Source organism: Diabrotica virgifera, chromosome 6 (genome assembly GCF_917563875.1).
Source record: "Diabrotica virgifera virgifera chromosome 6, PGI_DIABVI_V3a".
In the NCBI taxonomy this organism is placed as follows: Eukaryota; Metazoa; Arthropoda; class Insecta; order Coleoptera; family Chrysomelidae; genus Diabrotica; species Diabrotica virgifera.
Window position 1 is genome coordinate 46,662,812 of NC_065448.1, and position 18,074 is coordinate 46,680,885.

Consider the following 18,074-nt stretch of genomic DNA (forward strand, 5'->3'; position numbering starts at 1 on the left):
GATACCATCCCACATAGGCATAGAAGGAAATATGAACAAGCAGATATTAGTGCGCGTAACGCTATCACTAATGATGCATCAGAAAGAGAGTGTCGGAGTGTCGCTAACGATCTAAAAGTTCATTTCAAAAATAAAGTGTTAGTGCGTGGAATCCAATTATTGCTCCAAAGGTTTAATTGTCTACAAATTGTAATTCATTTTTACCAATTTTTGATTTAATATTGTTACAAAATGTTACAGAAATGTCGCTAATAACCTTCGGGTGGATGCGACTTTGTCTTTTTTAAATAAAAAAAAATTCCTACCGACACATTGATCTTTTGTCGATACTGCGTATGTGCCTCCACCATCCAATGCTGATCTGGATAGATTAGATCTATTGTGTCATAGAACTGCATTCTGCGATCTGGATTGTCTTTATTGAGTTCCGTACCAATTGTGCTTTAAGGATCCCCCAAACCAACGCGAAACTTTCGCAACCGCAACCTACGCGGAATCGCGGCGAATCGATAGGCACGGCGGATTATGAACGTGTTCAGACCACTTTGCGCGGAATCCGCAACGGTCGCGGCAGAACAGCGTTCATTTCATGAAACGCTGCATGCACGGTTTTTTCCGCTACCGTTGTAGTTTCGCGTGTTTTAAAATTGTTGTTACAGAAAAACTCATTGAAATTGTTAAGCAATATCCTATAATAAATGATTTAACGGACGAAGATTATAAAAATATAAGAAAAAAGGATAAAGTCTGAAATAGTATAGGGTCAGAATTAGGAGAAAATGATAAGTTTTCATTATATATTATAATATTATTATTAATTTGCGTGCATAGAGATTACGCCCACTTAAAAATTTGGTCATTTTTGATGTCTTGTATTTCCTAAACCTGTTGGCCGATTTAAAAATATAATTTGTTCACATTTGTATGGCGAATAGTCGCGTCGGCTTTCGCGTCAATATGGGGAACCCTTGTCCGCTACCGCTCCGCCTGCGAATGTTCCGCTACGGAAAATTCGCGTCGCAAAACTTTCGCGTCGGTTTGGGGGATCCTTTATAGGGATGTCATTTTTCTTTTTAGTATTTACCAACAGTTTGACTGAATGAATTTTCGGCTTCAATTATTCTAGTAGTCTTATGAGGATCTTCAACCATCGCCAAAAAAATGACAGTTTTTGTTTCCTGTGGAATACCATGGCGATTATTTTTGGGAGTTCTCGTACATGCCATCATTATCATCATCAATAGCGTTACAATTATTCGTGAGTCTTTGCCCTTTGTCGGTCCTGTGCCACTATTTCCCATTGCTTCACTAACGTTTTCTCCAGATCTTCTCTGACTGCATCTTTCCACCTCGTACATGTCCACTTTCCTCAAATTTATGAATAATTTTAGATATAGTCTCACGTGCTACATTACTCAAATTTCATAATTTTGTTTATTACCTATCACCACATCCTTTTATTATTAAAATTTCTATTTTTTGACCCCTTTTGACAGTAAATCACAACATACAAAGATGTTTGATGTTTAAATTTATTTAAATTGCCTTTACTTTTAATTATTGTTCAATAAGCTTTATTCCACACGAAATAGTTCATACAGATATTTTTAACTGCAATACATTGGTAATATACAACACTTGAGACTCGGCAAAAACTAAGGGATGTTCCTCCACAATATATTCATAATGGTTTCTTTTTTTTTCAGGTACGCTACCAGTTCCAATTTAACATGGCTTCAACGCCAACAACAAAAATTAAAAGAACGGAGAGAACTTATTCTGAGAGAAGAGCGCCAGCCACATGAAACCAGGCTTATGTCTGAACTTCGCTCGATACAGTCCAGGCATATGCGTCCTACTGCAAGTCATCGTCTTGACGGTAAGAACAAAATTATAAAAATAAGTAGTAATATTAAAGACTTTCTAGTAATAATAGTATTATTAAAATTTTTAACGGCGTTGGAAGTTCAGACCCATAATTGATGGGTTAGGAACGGTTAGGGTAAGAACAGAACAAGTGGGTCGCGCTGGAGATGGAGGTGTAGGTCGCGGTCGATGTCGATATCCATGTAAAACAAACACATTGTAGTGAATGGATGAGAACAGAGCAGGTAAGTCGCGGTGGAGGTTTATCGTGATGCCATCCGGGAGGTTTTACATCGATGCTTTTGAAAATAAAATGAGTATGTTTTACATGGATGTCTACTGCGCGGCCTACAAGTATGCTTCCCTGTGATTGGTCCGTTCGAAGCCAAGTTGGCATTACCTGCGCTATCTGAGTTGATACTTTTTATATAATCCCTTTTTGTATTCAGTTTATTTTTAAATTTCTAAAGTAATTAAATTCAGTAAATTTTTGAAATATGAAGGAGGATCTGATTATTTACAGCTGACATTTCGTCACTACCCTCACTTGACTGACACAACATCGCAAAAGAACAGTCTTTTTGTCATCTACTTCACTTAATAGTGGTTCTAGCTCGACTGACAGCGCAGGTGACCTCCTTGCTATGTGCTGTCGACATCGACTAGTAGCATCCACCGCGACCTACAACACCTCCACCTCGACCCACTTGTTCTGTTCTTACCCTTAGGTTAGTTGCGCTTGACATATTTATGTATTTTCTTCTTCTTGACAATCATGCTTGATCTTTATTTTGTCTATTGCTGCTCGGAATATTGATCTGATCAGTGGCGGCCGGTCAGGGTCGGCAGTGCCGACCCACACATTTATAGATATAGATTTTTTAAATATTTGTATCTCTGAAATAAAAAAAAATCTATCAGATAATACAGACTAAATTTTATTCATGGTTTTTAAAAGAATTTGATCAATCCGAGCGTTAAGTGATCCCTGCGCATAACAGACTTCTCAAAAAACCAATGATCCGAGCCATTTATCTGACTTTTCGGCTAGCCGTCCCTAACATCCCTAGCTTGACAATTTACACGTAAAACTCAACGACGACGTAACAAGTCGATGAGCAAGCGAACATTACTTTTCTCCGTGGGCAATAGAAGATACGGCATGGCAGGTTACGCGCCAAGTACGGCACATTTCGATCTGCCGGTCGGTGTTTCATTTGGAAGCATGCATCGGTAGAAATTGTCAAAAATAATCACGCCGTTTTACGTCGTTTAATTGATATTGTAATTTTTTTAAGTTGTCAGGAATTATCATTTAGTGGACATGATGGATCGAAGCATTTGTTAAAAATCAAAGTAATTATAGAGAATTAATAAAATTGTTTTAGAAATACCTATTTAATTTCTGATTCGAAGTGTATTCGTAATACAGAATGAACTACATAATACATATTATAATCAAATAGTTAAATTTTGAATAACGTTGTTGAATCTGAGATTTAGAAAACCATTTGCTTTTCACTGAAAGTAGATGAAACTTCTGATTATCATGTAATTCACAATTATTATCAATTATTTTGTTCGATACGCGTTACGTGGTAATATTTATGAGAGGTTTTTAGGTTTTAGAGATGTGAGTAAAAGCAATAAGGCAGAATATATTTTTGGTGTTTTAAAGAACAGATTCAAATTTTTTTATACCAAAAATAAATTGGTAGGGCAAACTGGGGCAATCTTATGACGGCGTTGCTGTGATGAGTGGTGAATTGAATAGTCTCCAGGCAAAAGTTAAAACTATTGCATCACAAGCTTTATTTACTCACTATTATGCGCATATAATGAATTTAGTTTTACATGATACGTGTAAAAAAATAAAGAATATCGACTTTTCTTGTCAGTTTAGCTCACCTAAACGGATTACTGCTTTAGAACAAATTTGTTTCGAAAAAAAAAGCGAACAGTTTGTCAGACGCGATGAAATTTTAAATCTCGGTTAGTTTTATCTAAGCAGATTATCTCTTATAGTTTTAGTATCTGTAGCAGATTTTCGTGAACAGCTTTTGGAAGTTTTTGATTTTATTATCGAAGGCGATGATTTTGAAAGTGGCGATACCTCGATCCGTGAATCAATCGGTTTGAGAACTTTATTAAATACTAATGACTCTTTCAATATTTTTTTAAATATTTTTAAGACAGAGTTTGCCCAAGATATTCCTTGTTGTTCAAAATCAGTCAACTGACATTATTTATTCTAAAAATAGAATACGAAAGCTGGTGCAAAATCTCAGAGATTTTCGTAATGATAGTAGTTTCCAATATATACGCAGTGACGTTTTGGATTCGCTTGATATTTCCGAACCACCACAAAAAAGACAACGACATGATACATATCTCGAAAAACGAGTAAGTATATCTTGAAATTTTGGATACCTACTATTATATGCAAATAGATACTCGTTTTTCGAATTTTGAAGATTTGCAAATTTTTGACCTCTTTGACGATTTAAAATTTAAAAGTTACGTTCGCCAAAGAATTTCCAAGATATTTATTATTACAAGTTAGGTACTTAAAAATTATGCTGGTCCAAATATTTTCAGAAAGTGGGATAAGTTGCACAATATGTATGTATAATTCTATGTAGTAAGTACTGCAATTCATTACAACAAACTGTTTATCAATTTTCTTATTACCACCAATTTCTGCCTAAAAAAAACTGGATTTACCTTGTCTCAAAAGAATCAACACATATTGTCGAAACACCATGAAACAAGAGAGAATGTCAACTACATCAAATAAAAAAAGCGAAAAACAACAAAATCTCCTATGATGAATTAAGCCTTTTAGTTTGATGGTATACCTATATGAGGAGACAAAAAAACCTTGCCGACCCTGTCTCCAAGGCCACGAGCCGCCACTGGATCTGATACTAACTCCGTACCATTGACGCAGATTCGTGGATTCTTGAGCCATGAGATCCTTCTTATCTACTTCTTTTTCTTCAAGTGCTATATCCGAGACGAAGGTCGGCAATCATCATATCTACTCGGACTGTTGAGAAATCTGCTCTGAAAAGTTCATTTAAGGTACATCAGTACCACTCTTTCAGGTTGCGTAGCCATGATATTTTAATATTCTACGTCTTCCTACGTGCTTCTCTTTTCTTGGATATTTCCCTGAATTATCAGTTGGAACATAGCGTAACTCTCACGTGTAATGTATATTTAAATTTTTCCATTTCTTTAGTCATGCTTCTCAGAACCTCATTTTTGTTGCGTGTTCTGTTCAAAACTCTAATGATTCCAGTCTTTTGGTGTCTATCTTTAATTTGCTACAGTTCATGAGCAGTTCGTGTTGGATATATTCTTTTACGTTGAATTCCTTAAGCTTTCTTGGACTTTTTATATCTTTTAATGTGAATGTAATTCTAGCGATAAGTTGGTTGTAATCTAAATTCTGACTGGGTTCCAGGATAGGTTTTCAAAGCTTTAACAACATTACAGTATCTTTCATTTATCATAAGCAAACCTCATCCATGTTTACTTTCAGTTTTTCCTTTGAATATTAACTGCAGTAAGTTGTATTTAGCATTTGTCTTGATGGTGTTACAAATTGACTATATACATTATACAAGTGGCGATATTGTAACCCTTGTCTCACTACGCGTCTTATACTTATTTTGTTCTTATTTTGATCTTAATGTTTTCTTTGAGCATTAGCCATTAAGCAAATTGCACATATACCATCGATGTAACCTGCTCTTTTGGTTTGTTGTTCTGGTATCAACTTGGAAATATATTTTTTTCAGCTCAGTTTTAAGTCTTTTTGTCAAACTAATACTTCATACCTTCTACATATATACGCTTTTTTAGGCTATACCAGTGACACCACAGCCTTCGCTGACGATGACGAAGATTACACTATTCCTCTACACATCAATACCATGCACAAAAATGGAACCTCCACTCCCGGATCTACCAGTACTTACAGTACTCTGAAGTCTACTTATAGCAACAGTGTTAAAAATGAAAGGCCTTTCGTCAGCGTCAAAAGGGCTCACGAACGATATGCACAAGTAAGAAATTAAATAAAATTATTATTTTGGATAGATATTAACATGTTTAACACAATTTATATAATTCTCATTCTGTGAAGTATCTTTTTGAAATCATCTAAGTAATAACTTTAACGTACTATAACTTGACACAACTTGGTAATTGAGTTGCATCTGAGGTTCTTGTAGTATCCGTTTAAGAAAAAGGTTTGAAGAAGTAGAAGAGAAATTTGAAAATACCGTCTCGTTTTAGATGTGTCAGGTCTTGTCTGCACCGTGTATGTCAATATAGGTCTAATTGCTGCTTTATACATGCTTTATTGCATATAGATTCTTGCTTTTCTTAGATGTTTGTTCTTCCAGATTGTGTCATTAAGAGATCCCGCCGCTTTACTTGCTTTTAAGCTTTGTTGTCGTACTTCCTCTTCAACATCTCCGCAACTGGTTATATCTATTCCCAGATATCTAAACCTTGAATCCTGGTTTATTATTTTGACATCAATTTCGATTTTACATCGTAGTGGGTATTTAGATGTTGTCATACATTTGGTTTTTTCTGCTGATATTATCATATTGTATTTCTTAGCTGTTGTATTGAATATGTGTGTTAGATCTCTTCTGTCTCGGCGATTAATGCGGCGTCGTTTGCATAACATAATATTTGGATTTCTTTGTTCCTCATTCTGTAATCATAACCTTTACGTACTGCTTCTATTAGTTCGTCCATTATTATATTAAACAGCAGTGGGCTTAATGAGTCACCTTGTCTGACTCCGCTTTGTACTGGTATAAACTGTGTTAGTTTTCCATTTATCGTTGCCTGTATTCGATTATGGAAGTAGATGTTTTCGATGGCTTATATAATATTGATTGGTATATCTCTTTTATAGAGTAAGTGTAAGACGTCTTCGACTCAGCTATCATAGTATCGTTATCATAGTATAGCATCGCTATCTCTATGAATGTCGATTTTCTTTACTTTGGTGTCTCCAATCATGATTTCATCAATTCAGGCCACCAAAGCAAAAAATTCAGTCTGATCAAAAACTTCTGATTCATTACCATGGACAGTTTTAGGCATTAATGTGGGACATTTTGTTCTCTAGATTAGTCTAGATGGTATAATTGTGTAATTGTTACTAGAATTCAAAAGAAACTATATATTTAAGGAGCTAATGGGTGGCAAGTGGGATCATATCCTGGTATACTAAGCACAACGACATAAGCATAATGTTTTTAAAGTGCTGAGTAGATACTCTGTTTGAATCTGCTAACATCAAATAAGTAGGCGTGGCTCTCAATGATGTCTAATGACGATGGTTCACCAAAAACTTTATTTCCAAATGCTTTTTATGTTGCCAATGAAGTATAATTCGAGGTGACCCCAGTTGTCCTTTCTATTATTCGTTCTTTATACTGTATTATCTATACAGGGTGATTGATTAGTAGGGTAAAGCTCAATAGCTCCGCTATAGTAATAGATAGCAATAAAAGTTAATAACAAAAATTTTAGCCACCTTTGAGCTTCACATTACAAAATTAGTTAGAATGTTACAGGGTGTTCGATAACACAGTGGCAGACCAGACTTATGTTTTTTTAAATGGAACACCCTATATTTTATTTTAAATTCGAAATTCTGTTAACTTCTCCATCACAAAAATATAAAGGTTTGTTATGTTATACAGGGTATTTACAAAGGTATAACCAATTTTATATGAAAATCGTAACAAGATCAACTCCCTGTATAAATAAAAATAAGCAAAACAACAATGGTTTATTAATGCCATATTTTTTATTTATTGTCAAAAGTTTCAAGAATGGTCGATATTGCTAATTTTCTTTATATCAAATACAGGGTGAGTCAAAACGCAAGTACATTATTTTCTCAGTAATTTTAAATCGAACACCCTGTATTTTATATCACTATTGAAAAGTACCATTACCGTACTTTAATTTTTAGATAACATTCCCTATGTCTAAATTTATTAGTTTTCGAGATGTTTTCATTTTTCAACGGACCAGTAGCGTGGCCACCCAAATCACCAGAATTTAATAAACTGGACTGATTTTTTTGGGGTTACGTTAATAATGAAGTTTATAAAATACCTCCAACAAGGGATGAGATGAAAAATAGAATACAAAGTGTATTTCGATGTGTTAATTTACAAATGCTCCGTAGAGTAAGTAGCTCATTCAATGATCGTTTTTAGGCGTACATAAATGTGTTAGGAGATAATTTTGAACACCTTATGTAATTAAGTATTAAAAATATTTTATTAAAAGTAGCTTCTAATTTTTTCAAACATGTTTTTTTGCAAAATGTATTACGGATAAATTATGTTTTGTTCTTTATTTGTTACATTGTTACATTTACATACAAAAGTAGTGTTTAATTGCCTTCACAAAATATTGTAGGTATTTTGTGTTTGTGTGTTTTTTTGTAAAATTTATTACTAATTTTCTTTGTTTATTTGTTGCATTTACATAAAAAGATAGCTTTTAATTGTTTCAAAAATGTTGCATGTAGTAATTGTGTTTTTGTTTGTAAAATGCATTACTAATAAATTATTTTTATTTCTTTATTTGCTACAGTGTTACATTGATTACCGGATTGATAATCGGTAATCTTCAATTAATTGTCAATTCAGTCATGGCTTACTTAAAATTTAGATAAATTTAAACACCTAAAATAATTTGCTCTGAAAAATGAAAATATCTCGAAAACTAATAAATTTGGGCATAGGGAATGTTATATAAAAATTAAAGTACATTAATGTTACTTTTCAATAATGATATAAAATATAGGGTGTTCCATTTAACATTACTGAGAAAATAATGTACTTGCGTTTTGACTCACCCTGTATTTGATATAAAGAAAATTAGCAATATCAATAATTCTTAAAAATTTTGACAATAAATAAAAAAATATGGCATTAATAAACCAATGCTGTTGTGCTTATTTTTATTTATACAGGGAGTTGAACTTGTTACGATTTTCATACAAAATTGGTTATAACTTTGTAAATACCCTGTATAACATTACAAGCCTTTATATTTTTGTGATGGAGAACAGAATTTCGAATATAAAATAAAATATAGGGTGTTCCATTTAAAAAAAACATAAGTAAGGTGTTATCGAACACCCTGTAACATTCTAACTAATTTTGTAATGTGAAGCTCAAAAGTGGCTAAAATTTTTGTTATTAACTTTTATTGCTATCTATTACTATAGCGGAGCTATTGAGCTTTACGCTACTAATCAATCACCCTGTATACGAGTCTACAGCTAGTTGTTTCTTAATCCTACTTTTCGAAATGTTTCGAAGTGTTTAAGTTTGGTTCGTAAAGCTCTTTAAATTGTGTTGAAAGCTAAAACCGAAAGCTTTTTCGCTTTCTCATTTTATACATTTAGCACATTTTATTATAACAGTTCTTAGAATTGTTGATCGTCCTGATAGCGTTTTAACCTCTTAAGGCAACTTTTAGTTAGAGTTTCGTTTGTGATTTCATTGTTTCAGTATTTACGATATCAAATATCTTTTCAACATTTAAATAGTTTTTCATATTTTATTTAAATAAAAATAATATACCCAATTCCTCGAATATACGACTCTCTTGGATTATCGCGACAATGAATATTTTACTGTGCAAAATATGAAGGACGAAAGTAAATTGCAAATTATAGTTATAGTTTATTGGAGTAATTATTAGAGCAAAATACTTTTGTACTTCTTATGTTGCACACTAAAATATTCGCCGTCGCGATAATCCAAAACAATCGTATATTCGTGGAATACACCATAGTATCTAGCTTTTAGTATTACGAAAATATAATATAAAAATTATAAGAGGTTGCTAAGGTTGCGATTTACTGATATTTCAAAAAGTTTTTAAATAATTTTAACCATTCGTACACTTAACATAATATTATTTAATCCAGGTTTTATGGTCCATATTATACTTTTTAACATTTACCACAGAATAAGAATTAAGTTGTATATTTATTATTACTTTTTTGTATTATATTCACGTGTAATATCTCTAGCACATTATTATAATACATTTTCATTTAACAAATGACACTGTAAGTTTTTGTTTCATGGTTCAGGGGTGACTAAAATTTTTGGAAAGAGTTCCACTAACCATTTGATTAAAATTATATTTAAATTTTTTCAAACAACAGAAATTCAACTCAAAAACATAACTAATTTGCCTGCAAAATCGAGGCCAAGTAAGCCATCTGTCAAATTCGAGGCTACAAATGGCCAAGTAAACATCTAAGTATAGTCGGTTCGCTAAACTCAGACGCAAATGGCTAATGATTTTAGTACGTAACTTTTTTGTTTTTTGCCAATTTTGACAAAATTTGCAAAATTACTAAATATTTAGTAATTATTAACTATTTAGTAATTATTTTTTTGGCAATTTTATCAAATTGGCAAAATTACTAGCTTAAATCACCAGCCAGTTGAGTCTGAGTTTAGCGAACGGACTATATAGGTAGAAATAATTTCTGTTAATAACATCTAATTTTTTGAAGATGATTTCCAGGCTGGAAATCGAAACGTCAAAAATGAATGTAAAATGTTTGAAAACATCTGGATAGTTGGATTCAGAACGACAACCATAAATTTAAGAGTCAAATGATTTTTTGAGATATTATTTTTTGGAAAATTTTTTCAAAATTTAATCAGTTGGATCACTTTCAGTTCCTTGTTTTTTTTTTGTTACAGAAGAATTTTTTATGATTCTGTGAAATAGAGAGCAAATATGAATCCATAGTCAAATCAGCAAAAATCAAAATAATATTACGTCTATATTAGGTCTTTTAAATCCACTTGTTATCTTTAAAAATAATCATAAATGAACAAATCAGATCAGAACAGCAAAACGAGTATTTTTCAGCTATATAATAGGTTGTTCGATAAATTTTGCGGTTTAATAAGAAAAACGCAATTGTATGACTTGAGATATTGTTCAAGCAATCTATATAGTGTAATAGGTAAGATTTGTAGCTTTTGGTAGTTCTTCTTTAAGCTAATTAGGCCGGCAGCTGGTTTTTTCTGGTAATTAAATATGTAGTTAAAAATATTTATTTATACTTAGGTAAATACCGTTAAATCAGGACATAACATCGTATGTGTTAAAATTAATTTTATCAATTTTTTAATTACATTTAACCTCACAGGGACCCTCCCTCTTACCGCATGCTTGCATTAATAACTGATGTAGAATAGCTTTTATAATTAATCTTGTTATTGTTAGAATTATTGATACTAAAAGAACTTTATAAAAACACAGTTAGATCTAAAATTACTTTAGGTATACAGTTCAAAACTTTAAAAATTCAGCACAAAATGCAAGCATGTCCCCGTTCTTTTTTTATTTATTAAAAATAGAAAATCTAAAAATATTTTTTTAGCCGAGTCTTTTCATTACTACACTTACTACTACACTTACTCTTACTACACTTACTTTATGCTTGGAAAATGAATTGCACAACACAACAATTAAAATACTGATACACTTAACTCATTTTCTCCTTCTTCCGTATTTTCTTCGTCACTATCATCGCCCAATTCAATAATAAATTTATTTCCACCATTAATGTGGAAGTGACCAATCTGCTTATAATATTCTTCCACTTTGATCACTTTGGCGATTCTTTTCTGCCAGTCTACTTTGGTAATATTGGTTTGAATTGTCCCCAAATTAACTCGATAGGATTGAAAACACAAAAATAGGGGGGAAGTCTCAATATAGTGTGTCCATGCTTTTCGGCAATACTCTCTAGAGCGTATAATTTTCTAAATTGCTTCGTGTGTAGAACTTCAGTAAGTTGTTTTTTTGTGTAAAAATCTTCGAAATACAAAGCATTTTTCATCAAAACATTTTGCAGGTCAGCTTTCTTTGAAGATGTATTTGGTATTTTGGTGAGCTGTCGGGAATGATAGGAAGCGTTGTCAAGCACTATTACGCTGTTTTTCTCCAAGTTTAGGATCAGCGAGTTTTCAAATCAATCTTCAAAAATGTCAGCTTCCATATTCTTGTGGTAGTCAACGTTACAATCTTCCATTTTCTTCCCACATAATTTTAAAGCATTCGGAACCCATCCCTCACTTCCTCCGCAATGTACAATAATTAGCCGCGAGCCTTTATTTGCAGGCATTTCTGGTATGCACATGCTTGAACCATCTGTCCATCCTTTCTTTACTGTATCGAGGGTATCATACCAAGTTTCATCTAAATAATAAATTCTCCTATTTTCTTGCCTATATTTAGTAATTTCTTCTAGGTACATATTACGTCTATTGACTATTCTTTGGCTTTCCATAATTATTGCTTGACGTTTATTTTTTTTTTTTTGAATTTAAAGCCCATTTTTTTATCCAGTTTTGAAGAGTTTTCTCACAGCAGTTCATATTTCGACCGGTTGTTTCCAATTTCTTTCTTATTTCTATTGTAGGTATTTCATTGCTTTTGTAGCAGTCGTATATTGTGGTTTTCAATAGTTTTACAAGTGAAGGATTTAAAGGTCTTGAAAATTTGTAGTCACATCGTTTCTTGCGATGATAGGGTTCATTTTTAACTATTTTATATAGAGTAGAAAGTGGAATTTCTGTTAAACCAGAGGTGGCTTGTGCCAATAATGTTTCATCGAAGCCGAATTTCGTACGTATATTATTGTATACATTCAAACATACTTGCTGTGTTTCAGCATTTAAATGCATTCGAATCTTCTTTACGGGCACTTTTTTTTAGTAATTACATTCACACTAGCACTGGCAATTTCTACAATATCAGCGTTATCGTACGCGATATTGACATTATCCTACGGGCGCGACATCACTATTCACATTAATTAAATTACAATAATCAACACTTTACACTCTCCAAACGAAATACTAAACCAATATTCATAATAATTACAGCAAACAAAACACTCGAATCACTACACTGCTACCGAACTAAAACTACTATCGTTTTGCACGAAACTTGTGAATCGATGGGAGGTCTTGGCGTAAAAACACAGATGCGTTCAAAGGGCCGCTTCTTAAACGTTTGACCTGATATCTTTATTTGAAGAATATCATATTTCACCGGCTTAAAGCTATTCCACAATATGTTTTACTTGGACAATACAATTTATTATTCAGTATAGTCTCCCTGAATATCAGTAAACTTGTTCCAATGAGATTTAAATTTAAAAATTCCATCCCTGAAGGAAGAATCAGGAAGGGCTGCAAAATACGCTTCCACGGCTGTTATGTACTCATCATTTGATGAAAAGCGATTTCCACGCATACATTTTTTTAGGTATTGAAACAAATGGAAGTTGCTAGGAACCAAATCTGATTACTACTATGGATGCTCCAACAATTCGAACTTTAATTCGTGGATTTTAGCCATTGGTAAAATGCTCATATGCCACGGTGCATTGTCATAATTAAACAGCATTTTTTTTCTTCTGCAAACCGGGCCATTTTCAAGATTTTTTCCTTCATCTAGTCTAAAAGGTTACAATAACGTCCAGAATTTATTGTTTTGTTAGTTTGCAAGAAATCCACAAAAAATTCCTCTCACATCCCAAAAACTAATGCTAATATCTTATTGGCCGATTTCTGGACACGAGCTCGTTTTAAAGAAAAGCTAGGTTCTACCACTCTTTAACCCCTTGTGTTGACTCAGGATCATGGTGATCGTCATCATCATCAATGGTACTACAACAGCCCTATGAAAGAGCATCGACCTTCCTAAGTCTATTACGCCAGTCAGTCCTATCCATTGCCAACCGTTGCCAGTTTGCTGCGCCTATTTTTCTCCCATCCTCATCTACACCATCCTTCCATCTGAGTTTTGGCCTACTCCTATTTCTACTTCCCACAGGTTGTGACATAAGGATTCTTCTAGGAGGGTTGTTCTGCTGTGATCTTGCTAGATGTCCTGCCCATCTTAGTCTTCCTATTCTTATAAGAGATACTACGTCTTTACCACCAAATTTTTGTTTATATCTGTGGTATACCTCGTAGTTGTACCTCCTCCTCCAAACACCATTTTCACAGATGCCACCGAATATTCCTCTCAGGATCCTTCGTTCAAATATAAACAGAAGGTTTTCATCTGCCTTGGAGATCATGGATCATGGTGATAGACCAAGTCTAATCCATTGTGATGAATTGACGCACAAAATCTACTTTATCGTTTCGAAAACGCTCTAAATGTTGCTGAGAAAGTCGCATGCGAATGTGTTGTTAGCAAATATGGCACCCATTGTGACCACTGCTATTTGAAAGTCAATACTTTCACCAAAATATTACTTAAACTGTCCAATGAGATGCCTAGGGATTCTACTAAATGACTTTCAGTTACTCGACGAGTTTCCCATACCAGATCCTGTATTTTTTTACGATTTCTGGTGTTATTGCTGTTTTTAGGCGTCCTTGGCGTGGATCGTCTTCAAGGCTAGAACGACCACGATTAAATTCAGCAACTCGTCTTTCTACTGTAATAATTGAAGGCGAAGAGTCCTTATACACATTCAATATTCGTTAATAAATTTCCTTTGCTTTTAATTAAGCCTTCCAAAAATAACAATTCAATCACTGCACGATACTTGATTATTTTCATTGTAAAAAATACTGTGACACATCGATACTAAAAGCTTTATAAACAAAGAATGAAAATTGACTGATTGAAATTAAACTTCACATACGTTCATATGAATATGAAGAGTGTACCAACATAAAAATTTTTTTAGCGAAAATGCCGACAGTTGATTTAATAGTCATGTCAAAGATATGAAGAAACTTAAAACAATATAAAATCGACAACTTACATAAATAAAATAAAATAAATCAAAGTCTGCATAATCTAAACATATGAAAAAAATAGACTAAGTAAAGTTGTGTAAGAAACCAAGTTTATTGTCACTGTAGAGGTTTGGGAAGCATAGTTTTAGAATATTATCCGACAAAATTTAGAAAGCACTCTTTAAAATATTAAACCGTATAATCTTAATATGAATCGTTGAACAAAAACTGACAGTGTTGTTTCGTAAATATATTACATCTTTCAACCCCATGCACCAATTTACAAATTTCACTTAAACTAACATTTTTAGAATGGTAACCAGACCCCAGCACAAATTTTAGCTGCAAACCCTTTAGGGCACGTAGTCCGTCCTCCTTCCAGAAGCACTGACCAAGTAGATAGTGGACTTTTATCGTTAGCGGAAAAACAGCAATACAAAAACTACAGTAAACAACAACAAACGGTGGGTATTGAAAGTGAGACGGACAGTTCACCGACTGCAGAGGAAAGGCTACCCAGACCACCCACGGATGGAAAGCCGTCTGGTGATCATAGATCTTCTATCGACAGAGAGCAACCTGTTGGTCAACGGCAGCTTGTTGATCGAGTTGATCATAGATCACCTATTGACAGAGATCAACCTCAACAGCTTGTTGATCGAGGGGAACGCTCTGAAGATAGGTCAGACGGCAGACCTCCTGTGGATGGTGCTAGGCTAGAGGCGCTGAATGACCTGATCGCTAACCTATCGAGTGGGTCTGATAAATCTAACGAGAGTCCTAACAATGTTGCACCAGCATGGCAGGTACTAACAATGGGTTAAAATTTTTTGCTTTGTTATTAATTTTATTGTATCAACTTTCATTAAAAAATCATGTTCACAAATAGATTAAGATCATGTTTTTAGAAAATACATCACAATTGAGTTTAGTCACCCACATCATGACAATCGAACAGGTTTTATAATTAATTAAAATATATTGTTTTTTTTTACCGAAAAATGCTTTACACTTATATTTTAGTACCTTATCGTTATCTGTTATTTTCAAGCGATTTACCTAATAAAATTCTTGTTGAAATAATATAGATGGAAATACTACAAATCTGTAAAGTTGCCGAATGTCATGTGCAAACTTTAACTAAAATTATAAATTCTAAGTTAGACCTTCTCATTCAATTCAAATTTCTACCCGGCGAGTGACTTTTCATATTTGGAAACACAAAGAAATCACACAGGGCCAAACCTGGAGAATACTGTGGATAGGGCTGAATTTCGTAGCCCAAGTCAACTAATTTGGCCGTGGAGGTTTGAGTCGGTGCGTTGTCGTAGTAGAAGAGCTGTTTTTCTTCGCCAAATGAGGCGGTTTCTTCCGTAAATCAGGATCGAATCGGCCTATTAGAGCCTTGAGATCGTTTTGCCCTTGTACAGGTAGTCGTAGGGGAGCAAAGTATGCTAAATGTGCAGTCACTCGTGCGCTTTGGGGACCTATTGAGTTGTGAAGAGTAGGTCTTAAAACCAAAAAAAGTTAAGCAGTTTTCCATTTTATTGGGCGCTTGCCATTTTTTTATTTAATTTTTCATTTTCAAAAATAGTTTTTTCCGATTATAGCGACATCTATCCATAATTCGAAAAAATGTTTCGAATAAAAATTGCTTATTTTTACGTAAAGGGGCTTTGGGGCTCCTATTTAAGATTTTAAAGTAACCCCCCACCCCACCTCCGTGGGGGTCGTGTTTGGTACCATTCGATATATTTTTCAAAAATATTGATTAAGTGTATTTTGTAGTTTTTCGATCTGTTTATTTTGCGAAATATCGCGGGATTTGCATTTAAAATTTAAAATTTACCCCCCACCCCTCTCCGTTGTTAGTTTTTAGATCTAACGTTCATTTCGCGAATTATTCGCTTTTTTTGTGAAACTTTTTAACTCGCCCATTTCTTTACGCCCCGCTAAAATGGCCAGATTTTTGAAATATATACACTCTTTTGCATGTACTTAACTTACCTTATCTTAATCTGACAATTTCTAGTATTTTTAAGGATAGATTTTTTTTCGGGCCCCCCATAACCAACTCCCGTGTTAATAGCCAATATACAGGGTGTTTGGTATATAATGGGCCATAGCTTAACCTCAGGTTCCTGAGGTTAAAATATGCCGATTTAAGCTAACTTACCTTAGTACAAAGTTTATAATAACCGAGATACAGGGTGTCAAAGTTAAACTTTTTTTTTATTTATTATTGAATATTTCCTGACAGGCATGAGTTATCAACACGAAATTTGGTATGTGGGGGTTTTTCGGGACGAGAAAACTAAATTCCCTACCAAAAGTTATGTGTTGCCCAGAGGGCGCCACATACGCCTTTCAGCCCTCATTTAATACGTTCAATTTTTTTTATCCGTCACTCCTTATAATTTTGACATTACAATTTTTATTCCCCTATTAGTTTTGCTTAAAAAAGGTATACTTCTTTTATCTCCCTAAACTCAACCGTTTACGAGATAAACGCATTTTAAATCTGCGGTGCAACATAATTTTTAGCATATCATTGTAGTTACACCAGAAACATAACTTAAAACCATAAAATTATCCAAAAATGTATCGCAAATTTCTTCAAGTGGAATTTGCGATGCAATGACATAAATTTGAGAACTGGCACAATTATTATGGTTTTAAGTTATTTTTCGGGTGTAACTACAATGATATTATGCTAAAAATGATGGTGTATCGCAGTTTAAAATGCGTTTATCTCGAAATCGGTTGAGTTTAGGGAGATGAAAGAAGTATACCTTTTTTAAGTAAAACTAATAGGAGAATAAAAATTTTAATGTCAAAATTATACAGAGTGAGGGATAAAAAAATTGAACGTAATAAATGAGTGCTGAAAGGCGTATGTGTCGCCCTCTGGGCAATACATAATTTTTGGTAGGGAATTTAGTTTTCCCGACCGACCCAAAAAAACCCCACATACCAAATTTCATGTTGTTATCTCATACCTGTCAGGAAATATTCAATAATAAATAAAAAAAAGTTTAACTTTGACACCCTGTATCTCGGTTATTATAAACTTTGTGCTAAGGTAAGTTAGCTTAAATTGGCCTATTTTAACCTCAAGAACCTGAGGTTAAGCTATGACCCATTCTTTACCAAACACCCTGTTTAGTAGAGGTACATCTGCAGGGCACCAGGTTTCTCCCCATATGATAATCTGACGCGCTCGTGTAACTGCAAAAATCCCCGCTTGGGCTTCCCTATCATAGTGGATATAGATCCCAGAAAACGGTGATCATCACCGTTTGAGCCGAGTTATCGTCTTCTTCGGAGCACGTTCGCCGAGTGAAG

The 18,074-nt window shown here is 33.8% G+C and overlaps 1 protein-coding gene across 1 annotated transcript in view; it reads left to right on the plus strand.

The window, feature by feature from the left end:
- Window positions 1-18,074, plus strand: part of LOC126886950 (tensin) — a 1,001,992-nt gene that overhangs the window by 949,226 nt on the left and 34,692 nt on the right. The window contains exons 15-17 of the mRNA XM_050654136.1: window positions 1,707-1,879; window positions 5,737-5,939; window positions 15,041-15,535. Of these exons, the coding sequence (XP_050510093.1) occupies window positions 1,707-1,879; window positions 5,737-5,939; window positions 15,041-15,535 (871 nt within the window). The remainder of the gene's footprint in view (window positions 1-1,706; window positions 1,880-5,736; window positions 5,940-15,040; window positions 15,536-18,074) is intronic.